This window comes from Synchiropus splendidus, chromosome 17, assembly GCF_027744825.2.
Source record: "Synchiropus splendidus isolate RoL2022-P1 chromosome 17, RoL_Sspl_1.0, whole genome shotgun sequence".
Lineage (NCBI taxonomy): Eukaryota > Metazoa > Chordata > Actinopteri > Syngnathiformes > Callionymidae > Synchiropus > Synchiropus splendidus.
In genome coordinates this window covers 13,091,995-13,111,789 of record NC_071350.1, presented here as the reverse complement: position 1 = coordinate 13,111,789, position 19,795 = coordinate 13,091,995, and the positions used below count along the sequence as shown (strand labels likewise).

The following is a 19,795-nucleotide window of genomic DNA, read 5'->3' as shown; positions in this document are numbered from 1 at the left end:
CTTTTTCAGCTTCTCATTGCTGGACTTTATTTGCTTATAAATTAGCTTCACTTTACACGTGTAGTCAAATAGTCAAAACAAGGGGTAAAGTGGAAAATAAAATATGAATAACTGTGAAATTGGAATGTTTCAGGTGAACCTACTAAGCCCCGCCCACCACCTCCCAACCAGGAAGCCGAATGTTTTCATCGCCGGTCACTTGCTCCAGACGACGGACTGGAAAGCCAAGTTGTATTCTCAATGTTTTTTGCCTCCATGACCGCAAAATCCGCAGTTTATCGACTATGACCATTTTGTCGGTAGAGGACTGGAGCAGCAGGTGGTGAGGACCCCATTCAGGTAACTTACTAAATTAATTTAAAAGTCTACTTAAAACGTTTTCCCAACAATATAAATTGTGCAGTCATTGGAATAAATAACGTAACGTAAATAAACGTAAATAAATCGGCAACACGGCGTCAGTTAATTGATTCACCTTGTGCAGGTGTGTTTGACATGTTCCCTGAACGGAACAAAACAAATACAGAGTCAACATTTGACGTTATTTTGAGACGTGTTTCGGAGCGAACGAGTGAGAATGTGTTGGTCTGCAGTGACTCACTCCTGTTCCGCAGGTTTATCAGGAGGAACCGTCAGCCGTCATGTTTGTCACGCTCCTGCTGCTAGTTTACGGCTGCGCCTGCGCAGACGCAGCTCAGGATGCGTCTGCGCAGCTGCGGTTGGTGAACGCACCGTTCAGCAGGGACATCGTGGCCAAGGAAGGAGCCGACGTAGTGATCGAGTGCAACGTCACTGAGAGCTTCAACGAGGTCCGCTGGTTCAATTCCAAAGGAGCTGTGGCTAGTGAAGGTGATGCGGAGCGTCCCCCGAAGTTGTTTTCAGAGAGCTGATGCAAAGTAAGTTGGGCTCCTCCTCGATATTGTGTTTGACCTGCATGTTTGTTCTCTAGATGGAAGATGGCGGATCAGCGACTCCGGCGCTCTGAACATCAGTGGGGTCTCCTTCAATGACCGGGGCCGCTACACCTGTCTGGCCTCGTCATCGGCCCTCAACTCGACCAGCAGCTACTCGGTGACGCTGCGTGTCGCTCACACCGACAGCGGCCTCGGCCTCTACTTCGTGGTGGTTTGCCTGGTGGCGTTTGTCGTCACCATGATCCTGAACGTGTCGCGCCTCTGCATGGTCAGCAGCCACCTGAAGAAGACCGAGCGCGCCATCAACGACTTCTTCCGTACCGAGGGCGCAGAGAAACTGCAGAAGGCGTTTGAGGTGGCGAAGCGGATCCCCATTGTCACGCAGGAGAAGACGCAGGAGCTCGCCAAAGTCACGCAGTTCAAGACCATGGAGTTCGCTCGCCACATGGAGGAACTCGCACGTAGCATCCCGCTCCCGCCGCTCATCCTCCACTGTCGCACGCACGGCGAGGAGGCTGCGGGCGAAGAGAGGCGGAGTCAGGCGGAGAAGGAGGAGGCCTCAGTGTGCCAGGCTCTGCTGTCGGCGGACGGAGGAGTCGCGGCGTCGGTTCACGCCGAGTCTGAGGATAGTTGAGTCAAAACACTCGGTCTATTTCTGACCCCTTCATCGTGAAACATTTCAGGACTCTGAAGTGCGATGAGATTGGGCGCATTGATCTGGGTTCCGGTTTGTTGCATCGGTGGGACGATTCTGAAATAGTTGTGAGATTAGAAATTCAGAAAGTTCAATAAAGGAATAAACCTCCTGATCATGTGAAACTTGCCACACGGTGGCGCTGTCCACTCGCCATCCTTTAAAACTGCAACTTAGCTGAACACAGTCTCGAACTGTTGTGTCAGCAGCTACTAGCATGATGCTCCCATTGAATGCAGCCACACAGCAGGACTTGCAGAAGAATTTATATAACTTCATCTGACTGTGACAAAAGCAGCAGCAGCAGGATTGAGTCATCTCACAACATGAATTTACAACTCTTAATCCCGATGCAGAACTCGCAAAGCTTCATCACAGGCAGCTCTCCTCCTCTGGAGTTAAGTCCAGTTTCTCTTCAGAGGTCACTTCCTGTGACCCGGGTTCATCCTGGGAGTCAGGCAGCAGAGGGCTGAGGAACATCAGCATCGTCTTCATCGGTGCCATTGTCAAAGCTGATCATCATCATCGTCACGTTACCTCAGTGCGTCCAGCGCAGGGCCTCTGCTGGTTTCTATGGTGATGTCAGTGATAGGGATGACGTAAGTACCACAGGAGGGACCCGCCTCCTTTGGCTCCGCCTCCAGCACATCAGGGGAGGTGGCAGCTGCATCGCTTCCTGTACGAACACGTGCCATGATAAAGGCCGGATTTGAACACAACTAACTGTGACCATGGGTCACCTGAGGACTGGGTTTGATCCCGAGCAGGTCTTGAAGAACAGAGTCTGGAGCGCACCACCGCTGGATGCCCACTTGTCAGGAAGTCGTCGCTCAGTTTTCGGTAGCGCTGAGGAACGTAGTGTCAGTAGCACCGTGTACAGTTCACAGTCATCCAACCACCTGCTACCTTTTTATAGTCGCCCGCCAGCAGGTTTCCAAGCGTCTGGGCCAGTGAGGAGAAGGTGGGTCGGTCCCGAGGCTGCCCCCGCCAGCACTGCTTCATCAGCTCGTACCTTCAGGAGACACCACTGGTCACATGATGAACTTCTCATGACAGCAGTAGGATTGCTACATTTGCTCAGGAGCGTGCTCTGGTGCCTCCATACGATGTCCCGCCTTCAGAGCTGAGTAGAACTTCTGGGTCATGGGGAGGTCCGGGTACGGACTCCCACCTGGATTGAGAAAGCAGCAGGAATGCAGATGTGGCAGAAGACAAGTGGAACCCCAACTGGACCAACAGTGGTTTACCTAGGGAGTAGATCTCCCACAGCAAAACCCCGTAAGACCACACGTCGCTCTGGGAGCTGTAGATGTTCTGGAAGATGCTCTCAGGAGCCATCCACTTCAGCGGTAGGAAGATCTGACCACAAGCATTAAGTGAGTGAGCCATCTAAATTACAACGAAAGTGGATTACACACGTTTCCTCGAGCCACATAGTCCTCGTCCTTCTGCAGGTCCCGAGCCAGCCCGAAGTCGCAGACCTTCACCAGCTTTCCTTCACACACCAGAACGTTCCTTGCTGCCAGGTCTCTGTGCACGCACTGGATTGGTGTGACAACCACAGAGAACATCGGTCATGGCAGCATCAACAGTCGTGGTATCACAAGTAGGATGTGTAGTGAAAGCTGTGGTGACGGTGGGGTCGTACGCTGCGTGTGGACAGGAAGTCCATGGCCTGGGAGATCTGGTAGGAGAAGCTCAGCAAATCGTCCAGACTGAGCATGTCAGAGTCGTGCAGGAGATATGTTGACTCCTCCTGTTGGTCTGGAGGAAAACAGCACAAAGTTTATGTTAGTTTTAAACAAGTTGACAAGCTAACATGTGCGTTCACCTGCCGGCGAGCACGGCGTCTCGTAGACGGCCGGCTCGATGTCGGTGTAGCTGAACTCCTTCATGGTGACGTACTGACTGCTGTCCTGCTTGTTCATGTCCATGTAGCCGCCGTCAGTGTCCCTGTAAACGTCTCACTCACTTAGACTGTATGTGAACGTGTGCGTCGGTCCACATAGAGTTTTTAGAGTGAAAATGTCAAAATAACGTGGGTCATTATAATTGGGTTTAAGTTCAGTTCAGAGTCCTGGTTAAGGTGAGCCATTTGTTTTGGATCAGTTAAGTGGTTATGTCAAGGGTGAGAGGCTGGGGAAAGGGTTATGGCAATGAGAGGTCCTCACAAAAATAGCAAAGCAAACACGTGTGTGCGTGTGTCTTCCAAGTCCAACCTCTTGGTGGGCGCATCACTCTGGAGGAAGGTGTGTTTGTTCCTCTGCAGGTAGTTGACGAGGTCACCATGACGACAAAGCTCAGTGATCAGATAGACCGGGCCTGGTGGGGCAGAGTGCTGTATTCACTAGTGGCCAGCAGGTGGCGTCAATTCAAACTGTTTCTTTTTAAATATAGACAGAGTCGATCTAAAACACATTCTTTCAGGAGCATAAAGAAGGGATAACCTAAACTGTAAATGAGAATCGCTTGGATCAGGATTTCATTTAGGCATGAGGAACACTTCTAGGGTCTGGTACCTCCGCGTGTGCAGGCCCCCAGCAGGTTGACCACGTTCAGGTGCGGCCCCAGGTGAGCCATCATCTTCAGTTCGGACGTCAGCGCGTGAACAGCGCCGCTGTTGTCTGGACATGCAGGCGAGGAGTGAGTCAGACAGACACACAGACAGGAGAACAGACAAGCAAACATACGTTTCACCATCTTCACCGCCACTTTAGTCGTGGAATGTGAGTGAACCAGGCCAGAGACCGTTGCCTTGACAACTCTTCCGAAGGCACCTGAGCCCAGCACCTCGCCTGAAACCCACAGATACGACATGAGCCACATCCGACACGTACATGCGCCGCAGGATTTTGTGAGTGTTACCAAGCACCACGTTGTCTCGCGGGACCTCCCAGGCGCTGTTGTAGGGCAGGTGTGCCGGGTCCAGGTACGTGTACTGCTGCCCGTCCGGACTCACCGACTCAATCAACTTCCAGCGAACTTCATAGCGCGGTTTCTGAGACAGATTTTCACACCACAGTAAACAAATACTTCACGTGGATCACTTGAAAATGATTTTACTTTTTGAGTTTTCACATAAAAACTCACTTTTCTCCACAGGATGATGAGGATGACGAGGAAGACGATCGCTATGACGACCAGAACCAGAACCAGCGACAACACAGTGACCTGTGACAGCAGAGCTTGACAAGCACACACAAAATACACATCAGTCGTGTCAAGCTGTAGCACACCAGCAGAGATAATAATTGTACTTACAGCTGGGCAGTATTCTCAGGCCTCTATTATACTCTCATGCAGAAGTACTACAATAACCATGCAGCAGTGGTAGAGTACCTACAGGGTGACAGAGCCAATATTAAACCTCCATGCAGTATGGCAGTGTAGAAAGGTGTCATGCACTAGTACTGCAGCGTAGATGGTATTAGTATTAGTTGTCAAAGGTTTGAATTTTTAATGTACTTCATCGTCACACCGTACTTGAGAGAATGTGTGGTTCTACTTTTTTGTTGTCGACAATTAAAGTAAAGTGAATTTCAGAGTTTGGCAAATCATTTCACAAGGAAGGACAAGTACAGCTACAGTTCTTTGAAGGAAAATATTATTTTAGAGGAGAATACTGAAAAGTAGTAACAGATTTTCTTAATGTGTTTTTATACTAGTACATAGTCATACAAGTGCAAGGGCAGAAATGTCAGTAGCAGTACCAGAGGTGTCAGTAGTGTGATTACATTAGCCAATAGTTAGCAGCGCCAGTCGTGGAGCAGAAGCAGAGAGACTCACACGGCGAGACCATTCGCAGGTCTCGGGCTCGTCGACCCACTGAGTTCTTGACTTCACAGCGAACGGCAGACAAAGACGTGAGGCTCTTCAACATCAAGCGGCTGCTCACCTGAACACAGCGGTGAGCGTGTGAACCAGAGAACATCAACTGTGTTCTGGACTAAAATGACAAGCACACATGAACCTTTTTCACAGATAAATTCATAAAATAATAAATGGAGTTTGATGCATCATCATCACATGACAACACAGTGATGACGTCACTGATACCTGAGTGAGGCCTCTCTCCTCCACCTCACTTGTGTTCTCCAGAATGGACACGCCTCCTGAGGCTCCTGATAGGCTCCTCCAGCCGTCAGTCTGATTGCTACACCTGCAAAAAAAGAAAAAAAAGCTCAGATAAGCTCTGGCGCTTAAAAATCTTTCCGTGTGTTTGTCTTCACCTCATCGAACCGGGGCAGGTGTACCAGGTGACTGCCGGAGGCGGGGCCCCCTCGCTGACACACAGCACCGTTGTCTTGTTGACCTCCGACAGAGATGTGATTTTTGGGGGCGCTAAACTCCACATGGTAAAAAGAGAGCAAAATGAACACACAGGCGCGCAATAGCGTGACCATTTTCGCCCTGACCTTTGACTTGCAGGTAGAAATCCGTTGTTTCCATGTCGTCTTCATTATTAACAGTCGCGGTGTAACTTCCCGTATTCTCCACCCGGACTCGAACTAGTGTCAGCGTGCTCACATACCTGCAGGACAGGTCAGCTTTGCTCGACTTCATTACTCTACTTCCATGCATGCACACGTAGTAAGCTACTAGATTCTCACTTATGTGTTTACTTCAACACATGCCTCTTGTGATGCATGTGCTCGGACAATATGCATTTTTGTGTTTGAGTGTCTGAGTTCATTCTGCCTGTAAAGCACTGTTCAGTTTCAGACCTGGTGGTTGTCATCTGTTTGGTAGAGACAAACGTGGATTCAGTCACGACGCTCTGGTTGTCTCTGGTCCAGACGACAGTTGGAGGAGGGTAACAGTCGATCTCAACTCCGAGCGTCACGGTGTGGTGAAGAAGAGTTGAGACGTTTGTGTCGCCGGATGGCCGAGTGTAGACGTACCCTCGATCTGCACGACAGAGCTCACGTCACTTGTGCGCACGCCTCAGAAACGTGTGTCTTCATATTTACCCAGAACTCTCACGGTGACGTTTTTCACCTTCACACTTTCTTCATGCCTCATTTTTTTCACTGAACACACATACACTCCTGCAAACATGGGCGCGGTAGCAAGTAAACATTAAACTAAACTAAAACTAAACATTTTGTGACATCTGACTCACCAGAATCTGCCACTGTGGCACTGGAGATGTTGACAAAGGAGCGTATTTTATTGGGCAGAAAGTCGGTCAGCGCCTCAACTTCCTGGTTCGACACCTGAACACACCACGTGATGACACCTCAGCAGAGGTGATTCTCGCTCGAACATTGTCTTGCACACCTGTTTGCGGGGGTAGTCCCAGGTGAAGGTGACCATGTCTGTGCCTTTGACAGTGCAGTTCACTAGGAAAGGTTCGCCTGTTTTCACAACGCTGCTGGACACCGCCATCTCCACCTCGACGTCCTTCGTTGCTAAGAGAACAGCGACCGGCGTGACCTACAGGGTCCTCGCTCCAATGGACTGTCATTTCCACTCACCTACGATGCTGAAGACGTAGTAGACCTGCGACTGCGCCTCTGCAGAGCCATTCGAAGCCACGCACAGGTACGATGTGTCGTTCAAGGGACCAGTGAACCCGCGGCCTGGCTGGTATGTTACTGCCGTCACCGGACTCGGGTTCGAACGCTCGTACAGCGTCACCTTGAGTTGAGGGTCGGAGACCACACAGGGGACTGTGTCCTCCTCGGTCTCCTTCATCACCACACCTGTACCGATCGGAACAAACCACTCCTCCGGACCTGGGAGTGAGAGACGAAGCGTGAGGTCAACAGGTGACACTAAACAATACCATTAAACCTTACCTTCTCCAGGTATGAAGACGTCCACCTCCCGGGTCTGCTCTGACCACGCCTCTTCACAGGTGTATCTTCCTGAACTCCTCCAGGTGACGTTAACAAGCTTCAGGACGCTGCTCGACCCGCTGTCTTCCACGATGACCCCATCCATTGGGGAGTCCACCGGGGTCTGCCATGACACCTTACTCCAGGCTGAACAGGTCTGTGGCCGCAAACAGATTTGTTTGGAGAAGACGTTTGTCAATGAAGTGGGACCAAGAGGTCGCACCTTGCAGCAAACCAAGCTCACAATTCTTCTCCATCTTTTTCAACACTAACTTCCGAGATAAACTCCAGAGTTTGTCCCTCCATACACATTTCTTTAAAATGAATACAGGTGAATATCGAAGGGTAATCCCTGATTCAATGACAAAAATGATCACTGCTTTTGCCTATATTGACAGACCTAAGGGATTGTTTTATGAAGAACAGTGGCACATTTTTACTCACTATTTTGCATGAGAATCATATAGTTCTGCCACGTGTCGTCATGGAGGTCAGCTATCTTCAACGAAACTCACTTCAAATGCGACTTACCACCGTGAAGTTTGAGTTCGGCTGCAGCAGAACTGGTGACGACGAAGGAAGCAGCTCCAGACAGATGACTCCGCGCAACGGTAGGATGAAACCTGACGGCAGAAGAGAGCAGCACTTGTTTCATCCCCAAGTTGGAATTCATTTCTCACACTCATCTTCTTACTAAGGAGGAGACGCAGGAAGGTCAAGCCTCTTGTGTGATGCTCGTGTGACGCCATTACACCGCCTCTGAAAATAGACACACAGGTAAGACACTCTCATAAGAATGCAGACATCTTTAAGGAACATATAAACAACAGCGATCTTCCTCGCATTCCAACCATTTGCTGGACGAGCATCTGCGTTTCTACTCAGCAGCCTCTTCACACCACACTCACCCATCACGTTGCATTGTTATTCAAGCCAGTCCAACTTTTAAACACAGTTTTGTACACACAAACTCTGACTCCGTTGACATACGAGTCTCGATACACCTCTTCACGGTCTGCCCGCTAGAGTTCCCTTCCCATCCCCCCATTTTTCCGCAACTTTTTAATGCCTCTCTGCCCATTTCAAGACATGACGAATGCTGAGCAGATCTGGCTGTTATTTTCATCAAAGAAAAAAAAAAGAAGGATTTGTTCTTGTGCGACACACATGCGGAACAATGAATCTAGTCACTTTTGTAACTTCAGACTCATCTTTTTTTGGTTTTTTTTTCAGTGCACAGGCTCAGCATGAAAGTCATTCAGGCTGTGTGTGTGTGTGTGTCCAGAGTGAAGAGAGGAATGCGAGCCGACCACAGAAGGAGAAAGTAAACAGTGAGGTATTTCCTGCGGGCATCGAGGAGACTCAAATCTGCTGCGAGCTGCCACTTCTGTAGGATGCTTCTATGTCACCGATGTTGTCACAGGTCTCTCGCCCGACACTGTGACGTCATGTTCAGAGCTCCATCAACAACTGTAGTCCAACTGCAACAACTTGCAGCGTTCCAGTCTGACAGTCTTTATCGGTCTGGTGAGGGAGTCGGCCTGGCGACAAGTGTGTTTAGTGAAAACACCCACACACACTCAGCACTTGATCTTCATTCCATCACAACTCAGCAAACACACAAGCTAACTTCAGGTCCTTGAACAACAATTTTACACAGCAGTGTCCTTGAAAATGGGATTCATGTGAGGTTTTCCCAGGTCTGTTCTTGTGTTGGTTGGTCCGTTGGGTCACGATACATTTGGTAGTTTAGCTGCAGGTTGGCAGTTCCTCAGTTGGGAGCCAAGTCAACAAACAGATGCTCAGTCTTGTGGGCGGCCCTAGTCAGGTTCAGTGGCAGCATGGTAGATAACAGCTACTGGGAGCTTGTAAACACTGTTGCTTCCTGAATGAGCCGCTGAGGTCTGTTGTTACTAGCTTGCAGTCCAGCCAAGAGCAGTGTTGTAAGGTAGACGCAAGGTGACGACAGTGTCCGCAGTCACTTGTTGCCTGCGGCGGCTGGGTTTCTCAGTCGTCACGTCTCTCTGTCGTTCAGGTAGGAGGTGGATTCGATCGTCTTATTGGTGGAGATTAGTTTGGCCCATTTAAGTGAGACAGTTGTGACCCTAGTCCCAGGAGCAAATCCAGGTCTCTGCTGCTTTCATGTCTCTGTATTTGATGCCTATTGAGTCATTGTTCGTGAGCACCTCTTGAAGCCTAACCATAACTCCACCGTAAACAACCCTCAACCACCTCTATAGCAACCAAACAACAAGCATGTTTTCTCACTTACCCCTCATGTAACTGTAAATACATGCGCGTCGATTCTGTATTTAAAGAATGGAAATAACTCACCTGTTTGTCACTCAGACATGTTGAAGTTCAGGGTGCGCGTGACGGCTTTGACGAGTCTAGCTGACGGAAACATAAATAAGCATCCTCCATCTTCATCATCAGATAGTCACCTCATCTTGTCCTCATTCAAGCATGGACCTCATTGGTGGTCTCTGATCTACTCATTTCGGATCCTGCTCTGCCGGGTCATCTGCCCTGACATAATTGCTTTCCAGTATTTTTATAAATTAAAAAAATATATGTTTTTTGCTTTTAAATGTACTATGGATATTTGATATATTGATTTTATATTTTTATTATTCTTAAAAAACGCTATAAAAGCACTTGAATGAATATATATATATATATATATATATATATATATATATATATATATATATATATATATATATATATATATATATATATATATATATATAACAATCACAAAACACATTTTTCTTTTATGATCAGTGCCCTGACTAAATGATTCTAATAGATGAACTGGTCGCGTGTGGACCGGACCGCTGCAGCATTTCGGCTGCTCCATCAGCACTATCTCACCACCGGTTGCTACAGACACCAAGTTCACCTCGGACGACTGACAACAAAGACACTGAATAAGCAACTTCCTACCTTTTTCTGATGCCCTCAGTCGCTCCGTCTGCTGTTTTCTTCTGCTCCTCATTCCAGTCGGACGACGAATGGAAAGTTGCAGGCGAGAGACATCGGCTGAGCGAGTGAGAGAGAGAGAGAGAGTCTGTTTTCAATCTGTCGAATCCCCCTACAGGAAGTGAAGGAGTCCAAGACTCACAGACGCTGACGCTCACACGCCGAGCCCTTCCACCAAATGGAAAACTCGCTAAAATAAAAGGGGATTTTTATGTGTGAGCCTGACCTCGACCTGCGCGTGCACGCGCGCCCACACACGCACGACAGATAAATCAATAGGATCAATAATGGCGACATAATAGTCATTTATACACCACATCTAACCATTGCACAAGTAATACCATTGTAAATGTATAATACAAGTAAATAATATGAATCATGATTGTAAAATATTGTTGTGAAACATGAGTAGCAGCGTCATCTAGTGGTCATAAACAATACTGCATCTGCAGGTATTTAAGGTGCCGCGCCTCTTTGTTTCTCAGATCGCAACTGGCAACATGAAATAACTGTGTGTGGCTCCAGTCAAAGTCGACGTTGGCTGGGGTCTGGCTATTGACACCCTGGGGTCACTGGAGTGATGGATAAAAATGTAAATCACATGATCAGCAGTGGTCAGGAGTCGGTGTTCTCACGACTGTGACCCAACAAGATCTGCAGCTCTGCTGGCCAAATGGAGAACTACACCACTGCGGTGTGTTCTCAACACAAAGTGATAGAGGAACAGATTCACAACGAATTATTTACACGCTACCAAGAGGAAGTATGCAGGAAGTTATTCCCACAAAACTGGAATTATTCCGATTTCTTTCAGCAGCGTCAGCCTTCTGAAAGTGGAGCGTTTTAAATGATGTCAAGGGAATTTACTTGTGAGTCATCCAGTCGTGTCATCCTGACTCGTCGGTGACGTCTGGTGACGCTCTGGCATGAAAAGAAAGTGGGCTGTCAAGTGTTAAAGTTCAAACACTTCAGCGCTTTATCAGGAGTGACACACACACACACACACAATCACACACACACACACACATTCCTGAATCAGGTTGAACAGGTCTGGCCTCACTATTCAGACTCATTCTCACACAAACAGGAACAGATTCGCGACGCATTTAAGGACAGAAGACGAGGCTCCAGACAGTTCTACAGAGGCGCAGCAAAGGTAAGCAAACCAGAACTGACATGTACTAACTGTACTGACAAAAATGTTGAAAAGACTCTGGCTCAATTTGTTTCAATAAAACGTGGCGGTTGTAGATTTTTTGCCACGCACACATGACAAATCTAGCAGGTCAATTCTGAGTTAAGATGACAGAGAAATGGAGTAAAGGACGGCTAACACCAACCACACATGAGGGCTGCACATGTGATTGCTGGAGAACAGACGATCACAAACCCACTGTCAGCAAAAGCTTCAAGTATTGATCCATCCACATCCGCTCTTCCGCAGATGTCTCCACCTCCTCCGCCTGTGCCGAAGCCCCGGGCCCGATACACAAGAGACAATTTGGCACCCAACCCGACTTTGGAAAGGTATGTAGGCATCTGTTCGACAGGAAAATGAAAGCCGGATCATCTGGCAATGTGTGGCTATTCTTGCCTCAACATCCACAGAAAGATAACAGGGAATTGAGGTCAATTGGGCTCTTCTTTACGGTCGGTCCTGACCAAAGGTTTGACCTGCTCGCGCACAGCTTGCAGTTCCTTTCCACCTGTTGGCCTGTTTAGAATTCTGCTTAATCTGCTTTTGACACTCAAGTGAGTCAAGGGTTTGATGAATGGATTTATCGGGGACAAATATGAATTGCAAATGTGTATTTTAATAGAGAACATCCAACAGAATAACATAATGCAGCAAGTATTGAGGGATAGTGAGGATGGATGGAAATATATACCTTAACCTTTTGACCTGGAAAAAAAGTGGTACCTCGGTTCTCAACCACAGTCCGTTCCAGACAAGCAATTTTTTTCGAAATCTGAATGCATTTTTCCCTTTACAATGACTGTAAAAAGAACAAATGTGTTCCAAGCCTTAAAACAGGCTTTTGTAGGAGTGAATGTAGAGTGTCTGCTGCAGGTGTGCTGTTCCTCTATGTGTGTGGCCGCTGCATGTGGGAGGGGTTGCCGAGTGAGTGACGTCTCTCCAGAAGTGAAGAGGTGCCCGGTGCGTGTCCAGCTCTGAATGTGCGCTTCTGTGCAGTTTGGCTATGACAAAGTCATAAACCAAGTCACGCTCTGTCCAAGACTCGCCTCATCCCTGTCCCAGCTCCAGCCCACAACAGGACATCAAACCCTGGAGTGGAAGTGTGGAGAGCGAGCACCTCCCCTGTGACACTCTACCACGCTCCAGTGCACACACACACACATATATATATATATATATATATACATATACATATACATGCAGTGGAGGAAAACGCTGAGCTCATGACTGAGTCTCTGAGTCACTGTAACTTTGAAGCATGTGATCTTTCTCTTACAGGAATCTAAACACTGAATATGCCCCACCAGGTTTCCCCAATGGAGTTCACCAAAGCACAGGTGCGAACACACACACACACGCACTTGAGTTACAAGGCGGATCAGGAGCGCAGACTCGGTGAACTTTGGATCGTCTTGGAACAGAAACTGTTGAAGTCATAAAAACATGAAGATTATATAAACCAGTCAAACACAAAATCAGGGAGGGCGTGCTGGTTGTTGGCGGCATCTCATGAATGATGTCATCCCTGAAGTCTGAATTCACAAACTGGTGAATTCTGGTTTTGGCATCCATTTGTCAAACACACAGATTCAGCAACCAGTCGGTTGGATCACACTTATGGTATTCTAAAGCCATAACGAGGTGTGCAGCTCAATCAAAGCTGCGGCATATGTTTGCAAAAAAAAATCTTTGGTTCCATCACAGACTGACGGAGCGTGTTTAGAAAACGAGTGCCTTCCATTTGTGCTCAAAATACAGAAGTTGTAGCTTTACTGATTCAATTGATTCAAGTGGTCAACACTTCCATTTAAATCAGTCAGCTGTGTGTTTGGGCTCGAGGTCTTCATATTTTATATTCTATTGTATAACTGTATACTGACTCTCCGGATGAGTCATGTAGCAACAGTGACAGGATGATGAAATGCAAAACCCAGAGGAAGACTCCAGGGTTTATTTTTAGACTGGACTTCCCCACTGTGGAACTGGTTCCACTTCTGTTGCTCGTAACTATGTTGAACCAGTTGGTCCGACTCAGTCAGTCACATCACACCATGAGTTGAAGTTGGGTACGGTGCACCATCACTCTCCATGTTCATATCCTCCCTCAGGATCTCATGGCGCCGTCTATCCGACTCTGGCGGGAATTTCAGACCTCATTTCCACCAACATCCCGTCCATGGCAGGAATGATGGCCTACATCAGCGGCTCCGCCGCCGCACCATCAGCACCGTCGGCCCCCACAGCTCCTCCTTTGGTGGACAGCATCGCGAACAACATCTCCTCTCACATTCCCAGCTTAGCAGACGCTGCTCACGACGTGGCTGAGCCAAGTGCGCCCAGCAGCACGGACCCTGCACCTGCTGCCAGTAATGCAGTTCCAAGTCTAGACAGCGTGCTCAGCTCATTGGCTAAGATGCCCACCATCACTGGAGTTGTTAGTCCTGTTGCTAACCCTGCTGCTGGCTCCAACACAAGTACAGCCAACGCTGGTAATCATCCTTCTCTGGCGAAGACTAAGAGTGGCCCTCACACAGGTGTGTGTCTTCAGCTCCACCTCACATCTGAACTGAAGTCAAACATGAATATTTCCTTATCTTCACCATCAGATTTCTATCTTTCCCTGAGGTATTTCGGATGCTTCCCTGTGGAAGTTTAACTAAACACACATCCATGTTTGTGCACAGATGTTGGAGCCTTGTCAAACCTGGTGATGTCAGCACTTGACCCGAAAGCTGGGGTCACATTACCTCCACTGGATGTCCCTACTGAGCCCAGCTGCGGTAGGAACCTGACAGCTCAGTGTGAAGTAGATGTTGAGATCCTTCTGAGAGAAGTGAGCTCGGCCAGATCAAGTTGGAAGCACTTTTAAGTGCGGAAGGAACTGCGACGAATCCTACCAAAGATAGTTTTATTATTGTTGATGTTTACATATTATTTAACACTCCAAATCCAAAATAACATCATATATAAACAGTCCATTCACAACTTATACAATAATAATAACTATGCTGTTACAATAAATGTAAGGCAATAATATGGGGTGCAGCATGGTGGCATGGCTGAAGTATGTGTTCTAGTTTGTTAGTGTAGTATTTTTGTCATTTTGCAAATATCTTATTAGAGACAAGTGCGCGGCTGTGATTCACTCATCCCTCCCTCCAGCAGAGTGTAACTGTCATGTTCTGCTCGCAGATCTCACCATGGCTTCTAAATATGGTCAAGAGGATTCCGATGGCGCCAGTCTAGAAGACTTAGACTCGGACTCGTCAAATGAGGAAGAGGATATGGAGGTTGGTCCTGGACAGACTAAGGAAGACCCTCCAGCTGCTCCTGCTGCCAATCTCAAGTATGAACTAGACTCAACAGTGTGTTTTTTTCCTTCATATTAACGTTCTGGTTCCAGTCAACCAGGTCGTCTGAAGCCCAGTCGGCCGGCCCCGACGCCCCCTCGTCCTCCTGACCAATCAAAGAAACCAGGGAAGCAGAAGATCCCACGGTACTGAAAGCAGCGTTTCTCATGTTTGATCAGCATTTTTAATCTTTTATGAAACTGTGTGGCGCAGAGCTGCGACGATTCGAGTTTCAAGAAAAAAAGGAGGAAGCGGGAATGCAACTCCTAAAACAGCCGTGGTTCGTGCCGACTGGCTGGACGTCTGGAAGGGTATCAGGTGAGAACCGCAGAGTGCCAGGGCTTGTGCCCTGAGGAACTCCAGGAACAATACCCTGTGAAAGTGACGCACTTTCTTACCAATTCTGACCAACAGACACAGCGTTTTGTGGGCGACGCTGGACGGCAATCAGCTGTCTTTGTGGAAGAAACGCACCGTAAGTGTTTCGCGACTCCGACAGCTCCTTCTGAGTGACATCTGTGTCTTCCTCATGGACAGGATCGCTTCAGCGAGATGCTCTTCCACACCTCCAGCATCACAAATGTCAAGAAACAAGACAAAGGAAGATTCTCCATCTACTTCCGCAAGAAACGTTACGACTTCATGGCCCACAGTGAAGGTAGGAGAGCTAGTTCTTCATGCTTTTGAGGTCGCTATTTCAATTTCCTCGTCCTCTTCATATATTTATCTCACATTTTCTCTGGCATTCTAAGATGTTGTGTCTTCTTGTTGTCAAACTGTGGTAATATGTTTCGATAAACCTGTACTTTCCTTTTTATTAAATAAGTAAAAAAATACTATTTTTATTTGTATTTTTTATTCATTTATTATCCAGAATTAAAAAAAGGTTTTCACCTCACAATACTGAATCATATTAAGAGTTTCACATTACATATAATAATTCAATTTCAATAAGTTCCACATTCCCAAGAGTCTAGTTATCACCTGGCCTGGGTGGAAAATGTTTTTCTGTATTCCTCAAATTCCCTGTGATCTGTAGCGATCTGCTGTGGAATGTGCCTGTATGAAGTTGGACCAGTTCCGATTAACATCACCGGATTTCTTTAGAAATGACATCACCAGCTCCACGTCCAGTTGAGCTGAGCCTTCTGACTCAGTGCTGTGGTTTCCTCCCACAGAGATCCAGGACGGCTGGGTCACGTCCCTTCAAGCGTGTCGAGGTCAGCAGGGCCCCGCCCCCCCGGAACTCCAGGGCCAGATCACCATCAAAGACACCCGAAAAAAAGTCTACGCAGCAGTGTTGGGTCATGACCTCTGGATTTACCCCAACAAGGACAGCTACCAGCTGGGCATCGCCTCCTACTGCGTCCCCCTGAATGTGTCATCGGTCAAATCCACCGCCAAACACACGTTTTCTCTGGTGACGCCGTACAAGACCTTCAAGTATGTATCACGTGTGTTTTACATACCAGATTAGTCGACATGAGACCTTCCTTATCTGGCACTTGCATCTGTGAAAGTGAGGTATTCTGTTCTTCAGCTTATCTGTAGATTCCTCCAAGGATCTGTCACTCTGGTTGGACGGGCTGTCAGCGACCATCAGCAGCGCCTTGTCCTCCAGCCAGGTGGCGCTCCGTCTTTGGACCAACCCGTACAACAAAGTGTGTGGAGACTGTGGAGCGGCCGACCCCGAGTGGGCGTCGGTGAATCTGCTGATGGTCATTTGCCACTCCTGCGCAGGTAGAGTCCACACATGGTGACTGAGTAGGAACGGGAGTAACACAGGGCTTATTTTGTGAAGGTCCGCACCGTGCTCTGGGGACCAAACTGTCCAAGGTCCGCAGTCTGAAGATGGACAACAAGGTTTGGACGGAGCCTCTGATGCAGGTGGGAGAACCTTGAACATCACATTTCAGACTTCACCATTACTAACGCTTGTATCGTCTTTAGCTCTTTGTTGCTTATGGCAACCGGCTGGCAAACCAAGTGTGGGCGCCGGCGGTGCCGGCAGCGGAGCAGTTGAGTCCAGACGCGTCGGATTCTGTGAGGTCAGAGTTCATTCAGAAGAAGTACAACCTGGGACGCTACAAGAGGCTCCACGCTCTGGCCATGTCTCCGCAGCTTATGGGAGAGGTATGAGGAAGAGCGTGTTCTACATGGGAGGAGATGCTAGCTCAGCTATGTGTGTGTGTGTGTGTGTGTTTCAGAGGCTGCGTGAGGTCGTCTGCAGCAATGATATCGAAGAAACAATGTCACTCATCTGCTCCGGCGCAAAGGTTAGAAGCGTTTCTCTGCTGTTGTGGAGCTTTTGACTCAGTACAGAACCTTATTGTGCCATGTGTCAGGTGTGTCAGACGGACCCTCAGGTCCCATCCTCAGTCCAGCTGGCTGAGAGAGCAGGACAGGCTCTGCAGGTGGAGCTGCTGCGACTCAACGAGTACACAGGTGAGACACACACACACACACACACGGCCACACACTCACTACTGTCGTCTGTATTCAGAGGTGCCGCCGCATCTGCCCAAAACAGCCTCTCAGAGAAGTGACCCCGCCCACTCAGGTAAACACAGCCCAGGTACAGGAAGAGTTCATGAACGGACTCCAACAACTCATCTGACCCCTGCAGACGCAGAAGAGGAGGAGCTCCATGGTAAACTGGAGGAAGACAGATTCCTGTTCTCCTTCGAGAACAACTCGGCGGCGTGCGACGTGCTGGACCTGCGGGAGGTCCTGTCCGTGTTCGTGAAACACGAGTGAGTTACTTCTGATGCTGTGGTATTTGGTATTTATGCTGGTCCTAGTGCTAGTGCTGGAGTAGTTTTATAAGCAAGTGTGTAACAGCTGCGCTCTAACTCAGGGGAGGGCATCAGTTTGAGATCGTCTCATTGGACGAGCAGCTGGTGTGTGCGACCAACAGCGAAGACGACCTGCTGACTCATCTGGTTCACATCCTGAAGGTGAGGCAGGTTCTGTGGAGGTACAGGCAGGACTTGTTGTGCTGATCCGACTCCATATTTGCAGGTGATTTTGCCTGGAGGCGTGTCTTATGCAGAAGTGGGAGGGGCTACTGCAGTTAGCAAAGCATGTGTTCTGGAATTGGGCGTAGCCTCTCAGCACACGGACGCTTGGCTGCTGCTCTGGGAGGGCGGAGTCAGCATCCACCCCACCGTCAGACACACGCAACCGACTCTGCAGATTGACATGAGCATGCTCAGTCGCCATGGTAACCAGATCAATAACTGTCATCAGTCAGTTCCTCACTAACTCTTACGTTTCGCCTAGAAATGAACGCCACTGAGAGCACTATCACCATGGTAACCAGAGACAGGTGAGTGCACCGACACACGCTGGGAGGGTCAGTATGTTACGTGACCTTGGATCGTGCACAGGTGTGTGACAGCACGGTTCGAGGACCAGTACAGCTGCCAGACCTGGTACGAACACCTGAAGAAAGCTTGGGCCAATCAGAGCGCGGCACCACATAGTCTGTACCCCGTGACTCACCTGATGAAGGGATCAGTGTCTCCCGCCATCGAACACTGCATCTCACACGTGACCAACTACGGTGAGGATCAAAACTTAGGTGTTACAGCATCACATTTTGTGAGTCAGCAAAGTTCGGTGACCAGAACTTCTTCAGAACTGGACCAGAAGCAGGCCAGTTATCACCGCATCAGGGTTGAACCCGCAACTGGTGTGTTTGTCAGGTCTGAAGGTGGAGGGCGTGTACCGCCGCTGTGGCCTCGCCACTAAAGTGTCCCAGTTGGTTGAAGGCCTGATGACATCACCAAGCTCCACCCACCTGGAGAGTGACGAACAGGGTGTTCTGGATGCAGCGTCCGCTCTGAAAAAATATATCCGCCAAAAGGAGGCGCTCTTCCCAGAGGCCACCCGGCCGGACTGGGTGAAGGCAGCAGGTGAGCAGTGACACCCAGCACTGGACGGGCCGCAAGTTCTTATGACCGACCGTCTCCCACAGTGATCAAAGATGAACGCGCCAGATTCTCAGCGTACAGACGGTTGCTACGACAACTGCCCGACAACAACCGAGCCACCATGAGTGCTCTGTTCGGACACTTTTACTTGTAACTCCTACACACACACACACACGCACCAGTTCACGTGAGAGACGGCTGACTCCTCCTACTGTTCCGCAGGGTGCAGGTGTTCTCCCAGGTGAACAAGATGTCTGCTCAGAATCTGGCTCTGGTTCTGGTGCCGTCTCTTTTCGACTCTTTGAGTCAAGACCTGCTGCGTCTGATTCGTGAGTTCATCATCCACCACACGCTGCTCTTCCTGGTAAGCAAACCCAAGTCATACACAAAAAAAATCAACAAATCAATCATAATAAATGATACAAAACCCAGAACAAAAAATAATGGATGACTCTTTTCATGCTCGCAGACTCCAGAGAAGGAGGAAGAGGAGGACGAGCAGATCACTGCACTGTGAGGAAGGCTGACGTGGATCCGACCCTGCTGCTACATGTGTATAACCTCAGGTTAATTCACACTACTACAACTAGTGTGAATGTTTTGCGACGTCCTGACCAGCTTTAATCAACTACCGTTCCTGTAAATAACTTTTCTTTTGGTGAATTTTCTTTTAATGAAACTAGTTTAATGACTATTCATCCGGCTAATGCATGAATAAATGATTCACACACAGAGATGTCTGGTGTCTAATTTGCTTTTGATGGAAAAAGTAAGTTCAGTGTCGGAGCAAAGTCATTTTAAAGCACTTTAGAGCACTGATCAATGTCATTCTTACAGGTAAAATGTAGTTTCTGAGTTATTGTATAGCGGCTTCTATCT

The 19,795-nt window shown here is 48.4% G+C and overlaps 3 protein-coding genes across 5 annotated transcripts; 2 read left to right on the top strand and 1 right to left on the bottom strand.

Moving 5' to 3' along the window:
- The first annotated feature begins 198 nt into the window (after window positions 1–198).
- LOC128748805 (microfibril-associated glycoprotein 3-like) lies at window positions 199–1,724 on the top strand. The gene is made up of 3 exons (XM_053847798.1): window positions 199–339; window positions 615–849; window positions 950–1,724. The coding sequence occupies exons 2-3, from the start codon at window positions 642–644 to the stop codon at window positions 1,546–1,548; spliced, it is 807 nt and encodes a 268-aa protein (XP_053703773.1). The 5' UTR covers window positions 199–339; window positions 615–641; the 3' UTR covers window positions 1,549–1,724.
- A 134-nt stretch (window positions 1,725–1,858) lies between these two features.
- Window positions 1,859–10,509, bottom strand: LOC128748334 (platelet-derived growth factor receptor beta-like). 2 transcript variants are annotated; one of them, XM_053847001.1, is made up of 28 exons: window positions 10,398–10,509; window positions 9,783–9,842; window positions 8,143–8,207; window positions 7,980–8,071; window positions 7,410–7,605; window positions 7,086–7,346; window positions 6,889–7,019; window positions 6,731–6,824; window positions 6,579–6,656; window positions 6,333–6,516; window positions 6,024–6,139; window positions 5,838–5,949; window positions 5,665–5,767; window positions 5,395–5,503; window positions 4,699–4,793; window positions 4,474–4,606; window positions 4,299–4,403; window positions 4,128–4,232; window positions 3,828–3,930; window positions 3,440–3,561; window positions 3,257–3,372; window positions 3,027–3,149; window positions 2,856–2,967; window positions 2,680–2,779; window positions 2,515–2,620; window positions 2,349–2,454; window positions 2,146–2,284; window positions 1,859–2,077 (listed from the first exon to the last, which is right to left on the bottom strand). In XM_053847001.1, exons 3-28 carry the CDS (start codon window positions 8,195–8,197, stop codon window positions 1,981–1,983), a joined length of 3,093 nt encoding a protein of 1,030 aa, XP_053702976.1. In that variant the 5' UTR covers window positions 8,198–8,207; window positions 9,783–9,842; window positions 10,398–10,509; the 3' UTR covers window positions 1,859–1,980. The 2 variants fall into 2 exon arrangements, with proteins under 2 accessions (XP_053702976.1, XP_053702974.1); XM_053846999.1 differs by having other exon boundaries at window positions 9,783–9,838; window positions 10,398–10,494.
- Window positions 10,510–11,452: 943 nt separating this feature from the next.
- Window positions 11,453–19,639, top strand: LOC128748596 (arf-GAP with Rho-GAP domain, ANK repeat and PH domain-containing protein 1). Of its 2 annotated transcripts, none has more exons than XM_053847511.1 (26): window positions 11,453–11,589; window positions 11,878–11,960; window positions 12,910–12,968; window positions 13,740–14,120; window positions 14,316–14,411; window positions 14,824–14,977; window positions 15,035–15,127; window positions 15,195–15,299; window positions 15,396–15,456; window positions 15,519–15,639; window positions 16,160–16,424; window positions 16,522–16,721; window positions 16,783–16,868; window positions 16,932–17,114; window positions 17,189–17,257; window positions 17,327–17,426; window positions 17,485–17,541; window positions 17,608–17,734; window positions 17,839–17,938; window positions 18,003–18,204; window positions 18,264–18,309; window positions 18,371–18,546; window positions 18,689–18,898; window positions 18,961–19,066; window positions 19,139–19,280; window positions 19,386–19,639. In XM_053847511.1, exons 2-26 carry the CDS (start codon window positions 11,878–11,880, stop codon window positions 19,431–19,433), a joined length of 3,270 nt encoding a protein of 1,089 aa, XP_053703486.1. In that variant the 5' UTR covers window positions 11,453–11,589; the 3' UTR covers window positions 19,434–19,639. The 2 variants fall into 2 exon arrangements, with proteins under 2 accessions (XP_053703486.1, XP_053703485.1); XM_053847510.1 differs by having other exon boundaries at window positions 13,740–14,165.
- The last annotated feature ends 156 nt before the right edge of the window (window positions 19,640–19,795 follow it).

Coding starts and splice junctions, on each gene's coding strand:
- LOC128748334 (XM_053847001.1), bottom strand. CDS start 8,197: ATGGCGTCACACGAGCATCACACAAGAGGCTTGACCTTCCTGCGTCTC. Junction 6,825..6,888: donor GGGACTACCCCCGCAAACAG/GTGTGCAAGACA, acceptor TGGTGTGTTCAG/GTGTCGAACCAGGAAGTTGA. Junction 5,950..6,023: donor TTTCTACCTGCAAGTCAAAG/GTCAGGGCGAAA, acceptor TGTGGAGTTTAG/CGCCCCCAAAAATCACATCT.
- LOC128748596 (XM_053847510.1), top strand. CDS start 11,878: ATGTCTCCACCTCCTCCGCCTGTGCCGAAGCCCCGGGCCCGATACACA. Junction 14,412..14,823: donor CCCTACTGAGCCCAGCTGCG/GTAGGAACCTGA, acceptor TTCTGCTCGCAG/ATCTCACCATGGCTTCTAAA. Junction 15,640..16,159: donor CTTCATGGCCCACAGTGAAG/GTAGGAGAGCTA, acceptor TTCCTCCCACAG/AGATCCAGGACGGCTGGGTC.
- LOC128748805 (XM_053847798.1), top strand. CDS start 642: ATGTTTGTCACGCTCCTGCTGCTAGTTTACGGCTGCGCCTGCGCAGAC. Junction 850..949: donor AGGAGCTGTGGCTAGTGAAG/GTGATGCGGAGC, acceptor TTTGTTCTCTAG/ATGGAAGATGGCGGATCAGC.